At 46.1% G+C, this 15739-nt stretch overlaps 1 protein-coding gene across 10 annotated transcripts in view; it reads left to right on the top strand.

Moving 5' to 3' along the window:
* The window catches only part of LOC105684859 (homeobox protein cut), a 97400-nt gene that overhangs the window by 76227 nt on the left and 5434 nt on the right, over positions 1-15739 (top strand). For 4 of the 10 annotated variants that reach the window (XM_020851664.2, XM_020851663.2, XM_048650426.1 and 1 more), the window contains 5 exons: positions 3507-3825; positions 6260-7471; positions 13535-13889; positions 14373-15030; positions 15122-15407. In XM_020851664.2, coding sequence (XP_020707323.2) covers positions 3507-3825; positions 6260-7471; positions 13535-13889; positions 14373-15030; positions 15122-15407 — 2830 coding nt within the window. The remainder of the gene's footprint in view (positions 1-3506; positions 3826-6259; positions 7472-13534; positions 13890-14372; positions 15031-15121; positions 15408-15739) is intronic. The other 6 variants (XM_048650428.1, XM_020851669.2, XM_012398544.3 and 3 more) reach the window with 6 other exon arrangements.

The raw sequence follows: 15739 nt of genomic DNA, 5'->3' as shown, positions 1-15739 counted from the left end.
AGGGCGCCTCCTATAGTCCTATCGATTGAACTTTCTTTTGGGGCCTGGCTTTTAATTGGCATTCTCTCGTCGTGGTTCCGAACGTGAGCCTACCGACGACCATCTCCGGAAAGGGTTAACCCCCGTACGCACACGTGTATATATATACACATGATTATACTTTACGCAACGTGTACAAAGGCCGCGACGCCAAATTTCATCTTTAAAGAAATTTTATCGTACACGCGAAATATATCGCTAAAACGCTACCCACGACTCCCAAGACTCGCGGGGTAGGTAGGTATTTATCCCATCGTCGGGATTAACTCTCTCCTCGGAATCACGGAACCGGAAAAACCTGATCCTTTATTCCGAACGCACCCCGTTTCGCTCGTACGTACCACCCATCGCACACCTCGTATTCTTGTTTTTCGGCAGACTGCCGGATTGACCGGTTTCTCAGATAATCGGGTGAACCAGACCCCCTTCACCAACCCCATTTCGCATGTCTCGGGAACGTAAATTTTTGCCCCCGTTTGCGTCCGTCCGCGTGCATCTCGTCCGATTAGGCGTCTTATTTAAACACGTGAGAAATTATATTTTAATTTCAATACGTCGAGTCGAGTGAATAGCGATGATTTTCACAGCGCGACGATTAATTTCGAAAGCTCGTGTGCGTCGCGCGTCGACGCGGCGCGAGGGAGAGATACGCGTTACACCCGTGTCCGCGGGGGAAGGGAAAAGGAACGGGTGCACGGCGTCGCGACGCTCTCGACTCGACGGATACCGGAGGATGTCGCGTACGCGGAACCGCATCTCTTTCCATCGCACGTGGACATCAGAGCACGCGTCGTAAAATTAATACCAACCTACGGCCATCTTGTTGCGGGTGGTGTGGACGACGGCTACGGGGGGGGTCTAACCTGGGCCGGCATTTGCACTTTCTTTCTCGCTCGTTCCCCATTTCTCTTTCTCTTTCTCTTTCGCTCGCCTCCTCTTACTCCCCTTACAAATATATATCTGTATACATACATGTATAATACGTATTATAGCTTCATGCTCTCGGTGTGTACGTGAAGATTGATTATACCGCGGGAGAAAATGTGATCAATAGGGACGCAAACAAAAGCTCTACACCCATAATGCAAATAGCAAAAATCATGGAGGATTAAGGCTTTCCGACGCTCCGTGTATAGATGCTCGTTCCATAGTTATACACCCCGTGCCCGTAACATTGCGCAGAAATAATAACAAAATATCCTCCTTCGACGTCTCTATTTAGAGAAAAAAAAAAAAAAACAACAACAACCTACGAACCACCACATCTAAAAATCTTCATCTCCGGAATGAAAATCTGAAATTATCGTCCTGCGCAAATGACACAGGTGTACACGCATCGTACGTACGACGACACGACGAGAAAGCAGGATTCAGAGTCGGACCAGGACTTTCCACTTCGAGTTGTCCGTCCACCTCGTCTCCCTCTTTGTCTTTGTCTTTTGCTGTCCAAACCTTCCGACTAACCCGACTCACCACTACAACCATCGATCACGGGTTCTCAGTTGTTTTTGGTCCTCGGAGGGGGTGGTGGTGGTCGAAAAAGGGAATAGATATAGCAGAGGAAAGGGTAGAGAGAAAAGAGGTGGTCACTTCCCTGATACTAATGAAATTTCGCCCCATCTGGCCGTAACCCGATACGCTCTGTTGATATGAATTTATGATGTATATTTTTAGAGAAGTGAAAAAAGAAGAAAAAAGAATTGATACGAAAAATCATTTTACGACGTACTCGATGCCTATGGGGTTCCGGTTTCCGCGACGTATTAGCGTAATTTTCGCCAATTCCACGTTAGAGGCAAACGTTGAGGTTTGGCTGAACGGGAACCACCGCACCGGTAATAAGTGTAATTACACCAAAAGGTTCGGATCTACCGGTTATACCGGACGATTGAGACCTTCGCGGGTTTTGCGGTTTTTACCGACGGCCAAAGACATTTAATTTGAACAGCGAAACCCAACCTCGGAATTTCACAATACATACGTACGTGTATACGTTGAACCTTTTTCTCGCAAATTGCGAATAAAATCCTCAGAATCCCGCGTCGAATTTGGATCCGAAGAAAAATCGAAACTTCTTCTCGATCTCCCCCTGCCTTGGTTCCTCATCTTTTACCTCGAAGTCGAAGTCAAGTTGCCCGATTATCGGTGATCAAGAAGAGAAAAAGAAGAAAAACATCAGAACATACCCTTAATTTCTCATACATGCCATGGTCACACGCGTGCATGAGCTGGAAAACATTGCGATTCAAAGTTCCTTCGTTAATTAACTGTTCGAGCACTTGAAATTAATGTACAGGTATATAAGGTATACGTATGTCATATACTCGAACTGACAATGAGCGCACCGTATGATGCGGGACAATATTACCCACGCGTGTAACCTGAAATACACATGTACGCGACTTCGATAAGGACGGATACGCACAAGTGCTTTTCTTTGTAAACTAACGTTTGTTAACCGAAGTACTGGAAAAGGGGTAGAAAAGGGGGGGTGGGAATTCGCACGGAGTGTATCGCGGAAAGAATAAAAAAAAAAAAAAAAAGAAAAAAAAAAAGAAAAAAAACGATCGTTGAACGGTGTCTATAAAGCAGGGAACCGGTTAAAAGTAAAATACGGCTGATTTGATCGTTTTTGACGCGCTGCGCGAGCTCTCTCTCTCGACGCGGTGTACGCGTACATACGTACGTACGTACGTACGGTACGTTGCATAGTCGATGCACTCACGCCACCCCTTCCGATTCCATATCCTCGCGCGGGGATGGCGCGATGAGAACGACGGCCTATCGTGATTCATCGTGTTCACGTATACACCGACCGCCACCCGCCACAAACAACAAGAACAAGAACAACAACAACAACAACTACTAAAGCGGCAACAATCGCATCGACAACAGGTACATAACGGCAACTTACGTGTCCCGGTCTGGCACAAAAGAGTCATTAAAATCCCTGGAGAATCATCAATTCACTCTCGTCATTAATAAACCTACTTGAATAAACAACAACCCTGTCATCAAAGAAACATCAATATAGGGTATGAATAAACGAGTAAGCAATTAAGATGGAAACCCAATAAATAATTAAGAATGAAATAATACCTTCGGAAGTCTGTATATACGTATAATACGTATACATCGGAGCCGATCGGATATTATTGTTTTATTCAATCCCCCCAATAATTACGGTCGGTCGGTCGGTCGGTCGGCCGGCCGGGGAATTAAAAATAAGGAGGAAGGGGCGAGTACCCCGGCTTCGATACAGCCTTCGAATATTATCAATAAAATTGATAAAGGACCTCAACTATTCCAGCTTTATACGACGTCTCGGCGCGATATCGCTTCGTTTAACGGTGATAAATAATTGGCGGAGATCATTTTCGATTTCACGTCGGAACGTTGATTTATGAGGTTATTTGAAAAAAAAAAAAAAAACCGCGTATTCACGATGCATTTTATCGTTGTTACAGATCAGTCAGCTGAGCGAAGAAGTAACGAGACTACAGCAGAGCATCCAGCGGCTCCAAGAGAGCAGCGCGCAGGCTACGGCTCGCCTGGAAGAGGAACTCGAACTCCGTAGACAACACATAAACAGATTGGAAGCCAGACTCGAGAGACAAAGAGACTATGAGGACTTGAAGCGAGAAATCAGCGTGTTGAGGTCCGTGGATTTTTCCCAGATCGCGACCGGGGAACCTGGCAAGAGCCTCGAACTTCTTCTCCTCGAACGGACGAAGGCTCTTCAGCAAACGGAGATCCTTAAGCCACCGACAACGCCGGACGCACTCGGTGAGTTGGATTCACTTTTGTCGATGAATTGTCGCGCGGTGAGTCGGGGGACACGCGAAGGATATCGGAAATGATTATTTCCCACGTGTGGGCATGTTTCCGAATCGAAGGGAAACGAGAAAAAAAGAAAAAAAAAAACAAGAAACACGTGACAGCGAGCGAGCGAGCGAGCAGTCGAGCGAACCCTGTCCCTTAGAAATTAGGTCCAGTAGTTCTTTGTTTCGGAAGTAATGAGAGAGGAGAAAGTCTCGTCAAGTTTTGCGTAACTTTGGTCAGCTCGATCGAAAGCAGTCTTGTGTCGCGTGAAATTGGAAAAAAAAACAACGATTGAACTAATTCCTAATTGTCACATACATGTTGTAACCGTTCGACGATCAGTTGCGAAATGAAAACGCGACGTTATTCGATAATCGCGTTGTCACGATTTTGCACCGCGTATACGCGCGTTATTCCTATTAAATTGACGGATAAATCTAACGCGGAATGTTACATACGATATGTATCCACACGTGAATAAATATTCATCTATATTTCCAACCGACGTCATATTTGAAATGGTAGCGCGTCAGGCTATCTACTCCATGCACAATTAAACGGGATAATGGCAGAGTATTACCAAATGTCGACTCATCCAGAGCGAAGTTTCCATTATAATGTATCACGAGAAATTCACTATTCGTTACGTTTGAGTTGTGATTGGGGCAACAGGTTGCGTACGTGTGCGTTTCACATACCCAGTCCTTCTTATTTTAGAGCGAGGAAAGAGGCGCGTCACCCACCTTGTCTTATCTGTCTACCTGCCTGCGGAAACCGCGTCTCGAACCTACCCATTAAATGAAGGGTTATTATTTTCGAATGGCATCTGTTCGATCGGTTCCATCGACGAACGTTCGCCCTACGTACAGGGAGACGATTATATCCATCGACGAAGACGCCTTCGATCGCAGCTTGAGTCACGCGTGAAATCAATCAAATCAACGAAGTTACATGTACACGATATTGTCCTCTATTTTTATATTATGTGTTTATACAAAGTGAGCATAAAAACATCTTATACATATCATAAATACTTATACCTATATTACATACATAAAATACGCTGGCCACCCCTTAATTGCATCGGTCACTGCTACTAATGCTAATTGCTGCTGCTCTCATCTTCAGGCCTGATTCTCTAAGCTCGGTCGACGAACTGAAACCTTGAGGCTAGAAATACTATAAAAATTCAAAAGAAAAAATCGACCTATCTCGACAAGCTTTCAGAATAATCCTGCTTGTGTTGTGTACTGACTTTCCTCTGTCTCTCTCTCTCTCTATCATCTTCTGTCTCACGTACCCTCTGTCTATACCCGTACCCTTCCGTCTTTCTGTCTTTCCGTTTTTCCATCTCTCGCCCAATCATGTCCAACCCTTGTCTTTTTCCCCCCTTCGCTCTGACTCTCTGACCGTTTTTTTTTTTTCTTTCTTTTACTTCGCTCTCCGTCACTCTCTGTTTCTCCCTCTTTTTTTTTTCATTGTGATTCTTTCATGCTTCGGCTGCACTCTTAAAATCCTCGGGCAGCTGATGATGTGAGTCGGACGCCTGCCATGTATAATCTATACTAACGTAACGAATTTGAAACTTTAAAACGTAAATTGTGGACGCAATATTTGCCCGTGGGGCATTGTTTCGAAACCGAGTTTATTATGAATCGATCCAGGACGCGAAGAGAGACAGAGGCAGAGATACTGCAACGTCAACCCTTCTGATTCAAACTACCCCCCGTCTCCGTACCCCACACCCCACACCCCACACCCCGCACTCCACGCCCACCAGATCCTCCTCCTGCTCCTCGTCCCCGTCCCTCTGGACCCTTCCGAGTCACCGCACCCCACGGTTAAAACCCCGAAACGTCGAAGCCACACACCAGCACGTGCTACCAACGCCGGAATCCTACCATGCGCGAATATTTCCTATCCGCTGTTGTCAACGTTAGCTCCGAGTCAATTCGAAACTAGTATGCTGCGGTTCTCTATGTGTAATAACGTCAAAGCACAACTCTTGTATAATTTTCCGACACATACAACGTACCTTTATACATATGCTCGTTTGGTCGTATCATTTCTATTGGTCGTCTTACCTATGCACATCCGATTGAATATCGTCTCTTTCTTCAAGAATCTGTCGCGCGTCCGGGTGATGTGAAAGATATTTCATGATTTTTTCGCCGAGTGGATTGTGCAGTACGTGAACCGTATCAAAACTGTCGATATGTAAAAAATGTACATCACCAACGGGAAAAAGATATAAAAACTAACGACGAAGTAGAATATTTTTCGTTGAAAAGAAAAGAATGTAGCCCTAATGTGTTAGATTTGTTCGATATGGTGATGAGCTGACAATGAGCTAGTCGATTGGCTGACCCATATGGGGCCCCCTTTTTGGTGCTTGCAGGTGGCCTTGCTTCCCCCTTGCAGCGAGCCGCGAACGCCTCGCCTCACGGTGGCAACGCGCTACCCTCAGCATCCCAACCGCCGCAACCCCCTCCACCTCCTCCGCCTCCACCACCCCTGCCGGCCTCCACTCGATCGACCCCTACTCCTTCTTCGGCGACTTCTTCGTCCTCCTTACTATTCCATCCACCTCTCCAAAACGTGGAGACGTTCGGCTCATTCCTCGGTGAGGAGATCGTCGCCAACTGGAGGCGGTCCCTGGAGAGGTCTATCATGAGTCAGCAGCATCCCCAAGTCTCGCAAAACCAGCATCAGTTGTTGCACGGGCCCTCGTTAAACCATCTTCCGTCACCGACAGATTCGACGAACACCGTACCGGCAAAGTCGAGTACACCGCTCGGCGCGGGTTTGGATGCTTTGGAAAAATCAACCACACCGATTCCTGGTCAGGAAACACCCGCCGCTCCACCGACGCCTTCGACGAGAGCGAGTCTCACGTCACCCCCCAGCCTTCAACCGCCTACCCCCACGGTCGTTGAACAACAACAACAACAGCAACAGCAACAGCAACAACAACAACAGCAGCAGCAGCAACAGCAGCAGCAGCAGCAACAACAGCAACAGCAACAACAGCAACAACAACAACAACAACAACAACAGCAACAGCAACAACCCGTACCGTCCATGAACGGGATTCCGCCAAAGAGTCCGGTGGAGGAGTCCTGCCACAACAATAACAACTCGCATCATCTAACCAACAATAATATCGGTGGTGGTCTCAGCGTACTCGACACCCTGAAGAGTCCGTTTCGCTTTGACGATCATCGGGCACACTTCCGGTTTGCGGACGAACTCGGTGCTGCCGGTATGGCAGGTCGCCTTGGGGAGTCTTTGATCCCCAAGGGCGATCCGATGGAAGCCAGACTCCAGGAAATGTTACGTTACAACATGGATAAGTACGCCTCGCAGAACCTCGACACACTGCACATCGCGAGGAGAGTTAGGGAACTTTTATCGATACACAATATCGGGCAGAGACTTTTCGCTAAATACGTACTCGGACTGAGTCAGGGAACGGTTAGCGAATTACTCAGCAAACCGAAACCGTGGGACAAGCTGACCGAGAAGGGGAGAGACAGCTACAGAAAGATGCACGGTTGGGCTTGCGACGACAACGCTGTCATGCTGCTCAAATCTCTCATCCCAAAGAAAGGTGAGTTCTCTTATCCAATTTCCAACTTTACGAGCGCGTGGTCCATGGTGAGGAGACGAGGGGAAGAGAAGAACAAAAAGAGAGAGAGAAAGAGAGAGAGAGAGATAAAAAGAGAGAGAGAGATAAAGAGATAAAGAGATAAAGAGAGAGATGAAAAGAAATAATTCACTACGGGTTTAGCGATGACAGGTGATGGCTCGTATCAGGTAATTTGCCAAAGTTATACATTAGAGTCATTACAGGTGTAGGGTGCACACGTATCTCACGGGTCCAATAGACTTCATGCTTTTACCATCGACCACGCCATCGTACAAGTTTCTTCTATCTGCACTGCTCTAATTTTACTTCAACGTACTAACCATGAATGTAGTAACCGCCGCTCACTAATCTATTAAAAATCAAATGAATGAAAAAGAAATACACCCACGAACCGACATATACGCGCATTACAGATTATGTCAGGGGAAATATGATATATTTCTCTACGAAGGTGTTAGCTAAAAGCCGATTCGCGGTATCGCCGAAGAAAAGTGTCACGTGCGAGGACTCGGCAAATTTTTTCGAATTAAGCCCGCGGACGAATAGACTTACGCCAAAAGTACATGTAATGAAAAGCGCTTTTTTTCTCGCTCAATAATTGGGCCGTTCTAAATTAGAAATCCAACGTTCTCCCATGAATAATATTAATTATCTTAATTAAATTACGCAGCCAGCGGTACCTATCTGGTATCGATTGTTTGCTGCGTTTGGCAGCCATATTGTTTAGACTAATAGCTCCTGAGAATAGCGTCGGTATAGGGGGAGGGGGAGGGGGAGGAGGAGGCAGAAGGGAAAAGGGGGTAGGGAAGGGAAACCCAAGAGATTCAGAGATGCCGGTCTGTATTTACCAAAGGTAATTTACACTTTTGGTTGATTGCATTGAATCGCGAAATTATTAGTTTCGCCCGGAAGCTGTCACGATGCGCCGTCATTCCCGATTCCACACTTCTCCTTTCGAAATCTTTTTTTTTTTTGTTTTCGTTCGTCTCTTTCTTCGCAGTCGTTCGAAGATGACCTCTTCTTTTTTCAAACCACGTTCGACGCACGAACGATTCGATACGGTAATTGCAACAATTTCACCGGACGTGCTTCCATTTTTCGCATCTCTTTGTCGAAGTTTCGATCGTTGGAAAAAATAAAGAATTCCCTTAGATTTTTTTTGTTTATCGCGTGTCGCGACAAAGTCCGATTGCAACTGCGGTTCAAAAGCGTTATAAGTTCGTAGGAACGGGATTCCATTTGTTTTTCAAACACCTGCAAGTAACTGCTCATTGTAGCGTATAAACGCGAGCTTAGCAGCAAAGTACAAGCAAAGAAGATATAGACGAAGGAGAAGAGGGTGAAAAGGCTGCACATCTCCCCTCCTTGTTTTGATCGCTAATTATTGAAGGTTTTGTGCTTCACGGCTGTTTATAAATACAATGAGGCGAGACTCAATGGGATAAATATACTCGAAAGCTTTGTTTGAAACTTCCATAATCAGTTGTGATTTATGGGCAAAAATCAACGCCTTTATTCCGCATGAAAGGCAACGTACCGTGCAACACACTACCGCGCTCGAGATGAAGGAAGGTCGACGACGATGTAAAACGATAAAAAGATAACTTGATCCTCCCCGTTAAATATCTTTCCTAACGACTTGTTACGGTAGGTAGGCACAAGCATCTACTGTGCGAGTGTGAAATACACGGCGTACGTATTTAACACCACCACCTTACTTGGTTCGTTTATGAACGAGCATATGAGCGGCGCATACGTCAGTCTCTATATCTATATACATCACGCTCTCTCACAGCGATCGCACTTCAAACGGCAAACTCGTAGCCGCTACTCGACGTCGAAGAAATCACCCCGTTGTTGTGCGTACGTACGTACGCGTGTATCGTGATAATGCTCACTCGAAATTTTGGCGATGCGATATTTTAAGCGATGAATTATAAGTAGACGAAAGAGCCGTAGGTATACGGTACGGTGACGATCTGCCGAGGTAGGCGCGATGATGATTATACGTGCGATGAAACTGGCGGCACGCTTTTCAAACACTAGGTAAATCGAATGAGGAGGAGAAGGGTTAGGAAAGTAATCGGTGATGAGGAGAACAATGGATGTGGAGTAAGAAAAACAATTTCTTGATAAATTGTAAAATAAAAACGCAACAGACAAACGAAGTGAAATAATAAAAAAAAAAAAAAAGAAATAAGAACCGAGGCGACAATAAGAAGGGAAATAACATTTCGCGCCAATTACATCTCTACGTGAAATTACTATGTGAAGACGCAATAGCGTTTCATCCTTGCAGTAGAGTTGCCGAAGAGTGCAAAAACCCGCAACAGACACCCTCGACAATTGTAGCAATGATTTATATGCCCAGATGTACAGGTACGGCTAGACCGCGGCCGCGAGAGATCCGTGGACGACCACGTCAAGCGTCGGAGTTTGAACAATACGGGTATTGCGAAAGTTGCCATAATTTCATGGGAATGCGACCACGAACTTAAGAAATATACCAATTGTTTCGGTGGCGTGAGTCCTAACTTGCAATATAATTATTGCCAACGGTTCGCTCGGAAAACAGAAGAACCTAGGCGATGTAAATCGATAAGATCAGAACGTCTACGTGCGCTCGGTATACATATATGGCTCGTTACGAACGCACCGTCGATTCATCTTTCATCTCATTTATTTTTTTCTCCGTACTTCGATTATAGTTCCCGAATCGACGAAAAAAAATAATCATGTCCAGGCGGTAGAAAACCTCGGTGAACGGAGACGCGTTTCCTATAACGTGGCAAAAACTCGCGATCGTCGCAGGAGCAATAGCGAAGCTTGCGGGCGGGCGAGGGTATTCGGTGTAAAATTGGCAGGGTGACGTATTATTTTACGAGCGTTTAATTCGAGGCGGATTTCGATAATTTCTCTAACCCCGTAAACCGCAAGCGCGCCTTGCGGCCGGTAGTCGCGCGCTTTAAGGGGCGTCGCAACGTCCCGACGCCAGGACGCGTCGGGGCGTCGAGTCGGTAAATCAGATCGGCGCGCAAAGGGTCGCGGAAGGAAGCGTCGTAATGGAAGTGACCCTTGATCGCCAACCACTGACCTCCGACCCTATTCAACGGCGAATTGACCCCTTCCAACGTACCCCGCGCACCTACGCGTATCTTATACACCCGCTACCTTATTTCGAGCAAAAAGTACGTCGCGAGAGTACCACAGACGGTAGGTAGGAAGGGCGGCCAATTTTATGCACCGAGTAGCACGTCGAAGCGAACGCCCGATTTTTTTTCGACGCGTTTATATCGGTCTGCTCGGAAATTAATTTTTACGTTCAGGAAAGAGTTTCTCACGTTTCTTGCTCGGAAGTTGAATTAGGTACTTATATTGTTAAATATTTTGTATTCCAGCTCGTGTGATAGTGTGCGGCGAACAAAGCTATGCCCCGGTCTACCTACGTATCAAGCATATAATAACGTCGTTCACGAAACCGTTTCCAGGCATTTTTTAGAAACACGTAGGTCTACGATGTATGTATCTAGCCAACTTACGTACCGTCCATTTATCGGCTCCGCAGGCGAACTGTCATTATCATCGAAATATACATATTAGCTGTCTCCGATAAAGAGGAAACCAAAAAAAAAAAAAAATCAAAAAAACAGATAAGTAAGAAACCCAGGGAAAACAAAAAATTGGAGTGGAAAAAAGTAGGCCGTACAGTTTCGTTCACGCGGACGTTCAAACGAGTCCGTGTATCGTCTCGTATATAACTCACCTCACGCATAATTTTCGTCTAAATTTATGCACACGTATGATTTTTACCGCAGCCCTATCGGCAGCTGCTTAATTCGCTCGGTTCACCGTAACGTACGGCTCAGCTACTGAAATTAAATGAGTTTAAAACAAAAATTTTCCCCCCCCGTCACTGACCAAACTAATTATGCGCACGCAATAATTTTAAGGGCCGCCGGCGCCGGAGATACGCCGCGATTTGTTTCGCCACGTGCGACGAATCGCGTTTATGTACACGTTGTACCTGTATATATATATGTATGTATATATTTGCAAAGTACGCGTACTCGAAACAACTTTCACGTGTAAATAATATTCCGCGGGTAATATCGTAAACGAATTAAAACGAACCTCGCCATAATTGAAGATCCGATATGATTCGTGCGATGCGAGAAGGTTTTGTATAAACGGAAAAGATGAAAGAAAAAAAAAAGAAAAATTTGATAAAAGTTGACATATTTCTCTGGGCGATGATGTTATTCGAACCTTAGAACGTAATCGACAGCTGATTCCATCCGAATCTTGGTGTCTGATTGGTCAATTAGAGCAAAAACACGTAGTGCGAGACTCTCGGCTCGCGCGCCTCGACTTGGGGAGACCGCAGTTTCGGCGGAGAGATGAGAAGGGCGCCTAGAAGAGGATATTTTAATTATCATGGGTGCTTCACCGGATCCTCGTGTACTTTATTGATTTTACTTTCGCGTATTAATTGCTTCGCGGTTCGATCACGAAGTTGAAGAGGATCGTGGTATAAAATAACCGCATCGATACGCTTCAATTTCATCCCTGTACAGAGCTGTAATATAAATTCATTAAATATGATGTATCGCGGCAGAATCGGAAGCCGAAGAAAATAGTCTGAATCGAAATTAACGAACTTTCGCATGGCTTGTATGCGACCGCCGTAATGCGACGTTGGGACTCAACCGGGTTGAAAAATATTATGCATCCCGTGTATATCTATACGACGGGCTCGCGTTCACATATCGCGCTGGGTACACGTATAGGATGCGGTAGCATTGTCGCAACGCTTGAAACCGTGCCAGAAGACTTGGACTGCGGTGCCAGCGATTCTCTGTTTCGAATGGCGCCGATCACTATAACCCACACACGAATCAGCTGCTTGATACCCTCGCGAAACCACCTCTAATTTCATGCAACGTAACATGCACGGGGGTGGCGTTATTATTAGCTATCCGCTATACTGCCGATGCAAAGTCACGTCGTTCAATGGAAAGAGGACGAAAAAAAACTATCCGCATCTCACCCAATATAAGCCCTATATACGTACACCTACTGTGTGTGTACCTATTTGGGAGGAACGCCGAATTCACCGTTAAAAGATTTAGACCTGTACGATCCGCGGCCGTATAATAATTTGAACAATGACCAAGAGCGGCGTACTATAATACTATAACAAACATGATCCGGCCGCAAACCACTTTGCGGGACCGGACCCCGTGTTGTTAACATTTTTGTCTTGCGTGTCGAGATGATGCCGCCATTGCCGGTTGCACGCGATGTAATTTTTTTACTACCTTTAATACAATGTGCCGCTTATTTTCTTACTCTAAAATTCGTATATAACCCTCCAGCAGCCTGATGTACGTTCGTCCGTATATCACGTCGTAGCTGTCGGTCATGCTTCTAATCCAGCCACCGTATATACCTCATACATACCCATTCTATAACTATTCTAACATCACCCCTATAATTCCTTTTTTTGCACCTTCCATGGGTTTCCAGGAAACTAGCTGAGTTTCATTCCATACCCATCTCAACCCGAGTAATAATTTCGGCTGGTCTCTTGCCTTCCGACGCGCTGATCGTTGTTTAAATGCTTCGAAAAGGCGTTGTTGTTACCGGGTTCATCGTTTTTATTCTTATTTTCACGCATCCGTATACATTCGTATGTATAATTTTTATATACATCCATTTTTTTTCCCCCATTTGAAAGAACTCTGTGAATTGGTACATGGCTTATTACCGTTCCGAAGAAAGGAACGACGTGATTCACCGACTTACTCACATACATGTATGTAAGCCAACGCATAGAAATTAGACGTAGAAAAACACTAGCATCTCGCTACTACCGTCCCGAATATGTACACACGCGCACCGATGTACATGTAGAGTGTTTTTACAATGCAATACGTAGGATATATATAGATAATTATGTGTATATATGAAGCGAAAAACGAAGAAGCCTTTAAGAACACATCGCAAGTCGTGTCTTACCCGTAGAGTGTGTTCCAGGTAAGGAGCAGGGTATGCCGACGTTTGCCAGAGGTCCTCAGGACGGTGGTCCCCAGGACATAAGCGACGAACGTTTGGCCCATATGCTATCGGAATCCGGACACCTGCAGCTGCGTAGCGAACACGACACCTCGAACGATGCCGACAGTAAAAGTCCGCATCGCGTCGGTTGTCCGAGTCCATTCAGCAAGGACAGAATGGACAGCCAAAACAGGAGACTGAAGAAGTACGAGAACGACGACATTCCCCAGGAAAAAGTTGTGAGGATCTACCAGGAAGAACTCGCGAAACTTATGGGACGCAGAGTCGACGATCTTCGCGGACCCAGGGACTTTCCTCCGAGGTAAGTTTTCACGATCCGATCGATTGTTTTATCGTGGAATTATTTCACTAAGAATTTTATATTCGACGATACCTCGAGCGTGTAACCTGACTACGTACACCTATGCTTTTGTGATTAAAATTCGCTGAATTTCGCGGTTATTACCGCACCACGCAAATATAATTTTGTGTTAATATTTACTCAATGAATTCGCTCCGATATATAATCCATCCCCGCGCTCGCACCGTATCGGGGTTCTTATTACCATTATTATCACGGTTACATCGTCAAGAGTAATTTTTTCCACGCCTGATATTCTATCTGCGAAATTGAAAAATCCTCCGTAATCCCCCATTGATTAAAATTCAATTTGCCCGATTTCTGGCCAATCGACCGGTTTCCGTTGGCAAATTAATTGCCTCGTGCGAACTGGTTTCGTTCGCTCCGTCGATGATACCAAATTGACCGTCAATGAGGACAGCACTTAATCTCGATTAATCGTAGCGCGATGTTTCCACCCTTTTTCAGCGGGGCGCAGGGTATGCAGGGGATGGATCGCACGCAGGACGACATTCGCCTCGCCCTTGACGCGTATCATCGCGAGCTGCAAAAACTGAATTCCGGCGCCGGACAAAATCCAGCTCTCGCCGGACTTCCCGGTCTTCCGGGACTTCCGGGACTCCTCGCTCTCCAGCAGCAAGCTCTTCAGCAGCATCACCTAGCGACGAACGGCGGCGGAGTCCAGGACCTCAGCCTGGTCAAGGTCGATCCGAGAAACAAGATGATGAACGGTGTGTCGGAGGAAGAGAAGGAAAAGATGGAGGAAGCCATGAGACACGCGGGAAGCGCGTTCTCCCTGGTACGACCCAAGCAAGAACAACCCATCGGGCCACAGTCAACCCCCGGTGGTTCCAGTGCGAGTTCCCCGCTGGGTAACTCGATTTTACCACCGGCAATGACGCCGAGCGAAGAATTTGCCGGCGCCGCGGCAGCGAGCCCCTTGCAAAGAATGGCGTCCATCACTAATAGCTTAATCAGCCAACCGTCCACTCCAACTCACCATTCGCCGAATCAAAGACCGTTGAAAGCGGTTTTACCACCGATCACGCAACAACAGTTCGACATGTACAACAATTTGAATACAGAAGATATCGTCAAAAGGGTAAGTCAGGATTTCATAGATTTTTATTAAGTCTACGCGATAGTTTTCGCGTTGGGGCTTTCATTCCTATTCTGGAGACTGAATTGTCAAGATTTCCGTACAGGTGAAGGAGCAGCTCTCCCAGTATTCGATTTCTCAACGTTTGTTCGGCGAATCCGTATTGGGACTCTCCCAAGGCTCGGTGTCCGATCTTCTGGCTCGACCCAAGCCATGGCATATGCTCACGCAGAAGGGACGCGAACCGTTCATCAGGATGAAGATGTTCCTCGAGGACGATAACGCCGTCCACAAACTCGTCGCGAGCCAGTACAAAATCGCTCCGGAGAAGCTCATGAGGACCGGCGGCTACGGCGGCCTGCCTCGTAAGTTCAACTCAGGTCAATATAGATGTTTTGTTACTTTATTCCACCAATCATAGCTCAAGAGCCCTACGAAGGTCACCGCGTTGCCGGTGTAAAATCTTATCGATATTTTTTATCGCGAAACAAACGAAGGGCACGAGGTAAACAATTCGATATCTTACAGCCAAAACAAAAACTGAGCGGCAAAAAATCCCATGGAAATGAACTTCGGTCAGAGATTTCGTGTAGGAAGTGCCGGACTTACAATTGCGTCTTTACTGGTCATGTACAATATTACTTTCGCTTCAATTCGCCGTGGAGGCTTGCCCGAAAGAGGAAACGCCCTCTGCGCAGCCATTCTTTTCACG

This window comes from Athalia rosae, chromosome 2, assembly GCF_917208135.1.
Source record: "Athalia rosae chromosome 2, iyAthRosa1.1, whole genome shotgun sequence".
Lineage (NCBI taxonomy): Eukaryota > Metazoa > Arthropoda > Insecta > Hymenoptera > Athaliidae > Athalia > Athalia rosae.
The sequence above is the reverse complement of the archived record's forward strand: the minus strand, read 5'-3'. Positions and strand labels throughout refer to the sequence as shown.